At 28.9% G+C, this 3750-nt stretch overlaps 1 protein-coding gene across 1 annotated transcript; it reads left to right on the top strand.

Moving 5' to 3' along the window:
• The first annotated feature begins 1749 nt into the window (after positions 1-1749).
• Positions 1750-3471, top strand: LOC101509688 (homeobox-leucine zipper protein HAT22). The gene is made up of 3 exons (XM_004511744.4): positions 1750-2324; positions 2424-2503; positions 2921-3471. Exons 1-3 carry the CDS (start codon positions 1920-1922, stop codon positions 3201-3203), a joined length of 768 nt encoding a protein of 255 aa, XP_004511801.1. The 5' UTR covers positions 1750-1919; the 3' UTR covers positions 3204-3471.
• The last annotated feature ends 279 nt before the right edge of the window (positions 3472-3750 follow it).

Below are 3750 nucleotides of genomic sequence, written 5' to 3'. Positions count from 1 at the left end.
ATTTTTATAAAAAAACACCTAAATTCATATGTTTAAAAAAAAAAAAAAAAAAAAAAAAAAAAAAAAAGAAGCAATCTATGAGTCCCGTGCAAGACACAAATTATCAACCTATTAAATAATATACAACAACTAACATTTTTTATATTAAAAAAACATATATGAGTTGAGGCCATTCTTTTGGTTACATGATGCGAACACTTTTATTTACTACTAGTGATCAATTATTTTAGGCTTATCATTAACTACGGGTGACCTAACTTTGGCTTAGCATAGCCGACAATGCATTATTTGAAGTTAATTCTTGTAGAGTTATAGTACTAATACATAGAAGTAGGTCCCAAACACTCCACATCAACTTTCTAGTTAAGCAAAGATCTGGATTCTTGTTGATGAATCATATTCTGGCACCATTATAACTCATTGAAACTCCAATTGTGTGTTTTACCTACTTTCTTTAATTTTATTTTCCATTTGGAAACAAACAAACAAACAGTGCACATCATTTTCTAATGAATCCTACACACCTTCCTAATAAGCTAGAGGAAATTAAATTAAAAACGTCCAACCATACCACAAATTCCTCGTTCACTAAAAAGTGGAGAATGCTTCTTAGAGAAATTGACAAGAAATACGAAAATCGTTGTAATACGATTTAATTTTTTTAAATAATAACTACTCACTATTTTATATATAATTAACTATAATTTAATTAGTCAAAACTTTACTTTTATATTGTTTTTTTTATTTAACAATTCTTCCTAATAAATAACACTACAAAATATTGGTATAACAAAGTGACATGGCACCTATCTTTAATTAGTTCAATCAGACACGGAGTGGGGGACAGTGCATGTGGGTCTGTTACACATGATCATGCTTTTAATTTTTCGATTGTTACATTTATTTTAGGAAATAACTTATTAAGCAAACTTTGGATGAGTTAATGCATATAGATGGATAATATATTGAATATTTTAACTTGCGAACACTTTGTCATTATTCACCAACAACAACAACAAAAATAATACTTTATCATTCAATATATACGCGTGTGTTGTGTGTGAGATAGAGGTATATAACGTGGATGAGAAAATTAATAAATTAGTCTCATTATAAAATAATATCAAACTCAAGAAATAAATAAGCGAGAATGTAAATTAAGGATTTAATATTCAATCCTTATATAATACTAAAAAATACACGGCAGTCCCCTTATCTAAGAACCTTTCAAAGAAAAAAAAAATGAAGCCTAGAAAGATAAAAGTAAGAGGAACACGAGTATAGCAAAATGAAGGAGGGCAAATAATTGGTGAAATGTGAAGTGAAGTTATTACACACGCAAGGAACAACATATAGGTGACGTCAAAAAATCGTATATAGGTAAAGAAAGTCCTACTCCCTCCTCCTATAATTATAAGTTTCATGTTACAATATTTTTGACAAAAATATTCTTATAATTCTTTAAATTTAATTCAATTTACTCTTAAATAATTTAAATTTTAATGATTTATTTTATTTTTTTCGACAACAATTGCATCTATTAAAAGTTTAAGACCAAATAATACTAACTTTTTGAAATATAATTGTGTTTAAATCTAAGGTTCCCACTACTGCACGTACCCATTTTGATGATATAAAGAGAATTTTATTAGTTTGTTTGTTACTAGTAGTGAAGTTAAAATAGTCAACCTTTGTAAATAGAAGAGACTTTTTCATTACTATAAGATTCGTTTCCCTACTCAATACTCCGTTTGATTAATAATTATTAATTAATCACAGCCACCCACCCACTCACCCAACCAACACATTACTATTTGTATTTGTATTCATTCTCCATCCCTTTAAAACCATACCATAATATCCTATATTTTTCCAAACCTCTTTCTTTCTTTTTTTTCTTCTTCTCTTAATTATATCAAATGGGTGTTCAACAAGATTCCAATAACTCAGGCCTTCATCTTGTTCTAGGCTTATCATTGAATCCAAATGAAACAACCATCAACCACCACTCAATATCAATGAAAAACTATTCCTCCAACGAACCATCCTTAACTTTGGGACTTTCTAGTGAAAGTACTTATTGTACCAACAACCAAGCTCATAGTAACAGTGTTGTTTCTTCTTTCTCAAGTGGGAGAGTACTACAACAAGTGAAGAGGGAGAGAGATTTCAGCTATGAAGAGGTTGAAGAAGAGAGAGTTAATTCTTCAAGAGTTAGTGATGAAGATGAAGATGCTACTAATGCTAGAAAGAAACTTAGGCTTACCAAACAACAATCTTTACTTCTCGAAGAAAGTTTCAAACTACACAGCACACTCAATCCTGTAATTAATTATATTCTCTTTTCTAATTAATTAGTCAAAATTAATTACATCAATTTAATTAATTATTATTATTCTTTTCGATTGGATTTTATTTTTCAGAAACAAAAACAAGCTTTAGCGAGGCAATTGAATCTACGGCCTCGACAAGTTGAAGTGTGGTTCCAGAATCGGAGAGCCAGGTACATAAACTTTAGATAAATATACTAGTATATTTTTAAGCATGATAAAAAATTATTATTAATTTACAGCAATTAACAATACGTATATTACTCCAAAAACAATTAGTAATACATATAAGCACTAATAGAATTAATTAGAGGTAGTTCTTAAATTACAAAATATATTAGTAGCTAGTATTAATTATAGATGTCTTTTAAAAAATTAATTAAAAATAGTTATATAATAATTTAAAAATAAGAATATGTTCAGGAACAATTTTTTTTAAAAAAAGGTTATAAAACAATAATTTTAATACTCAATATTTTAAGGAAAAATATAAACTATATTATTTTTTTACCACGGTAAAAATTGCATTTAAGAAACTGCATTTTGAAAACAAGTTTTATGATAGATAACATTTGGTTTGGATGTTGCAGAACAAAACTGAAACAAACAGAGGTAGATTGCGAATTCTTGAAGAAATGTTGTGAAACATTAACAGACGAAAACAGGAGACTAAATAAAGAGCTACAAGAATTGAAGGCATTGAAACTAACAACACAATCCTTATACATGCCTATGTCTGCAGCCACCCTCTCCATGTGTCCCTCTTGCGAGAGGCTCGGCGAAGAGGGTGGTCCGAATAAGATCACTGCCTTCACCATGGCTCCTAATTCTCATTTCTACAATCATTTCAACAATCCCCCTGCAGCATGTTGATTATTATTGTTAAAAACACAAGAGATCGATTGATCGAAAATTCCCCATCAACCATTGTATTTTTTTGGTTGAGGGATCGATTGTATGTCTAGCTAGCTAATTAAGCTAGGAAACGTTACGTTGTAGTTAATTAGTTGCTAATATACTATAGAAAGTTATAGTAACTGCATATTAAAGTTACTTTAATTTTGGCTTTTAATTTCTTCCTATTGTATGTTTATAAATAATTAGTATAGAATATATACCGTTCTAAAGGAATTAGTATTTAGTACTAGTCTTTTTTCATTGTTGATTTTTTGCTTCAACTTTCATGTATTAATGCTGTGGAAAAAAATGTTGTGAACGGCATTTTATCTTGTCCCTAAAAAATTATTTATTTTTTCCCGTAATTGTGTGAGAGATTTTTAGACTTCAATATATGTTTCTTTTTTTTTTTACAGAGCAATTATAATTCTTGATAGATTTATCAAAATTAAACAAATTAATTTATTTATATAGAAAGAGACACCCTGCTATCCAGACGTACTTGGTTGATCTAGCTCATATG

The sequence above is a fragment of the Cicer arietinum genome, chromosome 8 (assembly GCF_000331145.2).
Source record: "Cicer arietinum cultivar CDC Frontier isolate Library 1 chromosome 8, Cicar.CDCFrontier_v2.0, whole genome shotgun sequence".
NCBI classification, from domain to species: Eukaryota; Viridiplantae; Streptophyta; class Magnoliopsida; order Fabales; family Fabaceae; genus Cicer; species Cicer arietinum.
The sequence above is the reverse complement of the archived record's forward strand: the minus strand, read 5'-3'. Positions and strand labels throughout refer to the sequence as shown.

Coding starts and splice junctions, on each gene's coding strand:
- LOC101509688 (XM_004511744.4), top strand. CDS start 1,920: ATGGGTGTTCAACAAGATTCCAATAACTCAGGCCTTCATCTTGTTCTA. Junction 2,325..2,423: donor TACACAGCACACTCAATCCT/GTAATTAATTAT, acceptor TTTATTTTTCAG/AAACAAAAACAAGCTTTAGC. Junction 2,504..2,920: donor TTCCAGAATCGGAGAGCCAG/GTACATAAACTT, acceptor TGGATGTTGCAG/AACAAAACTGAAACAAACAG.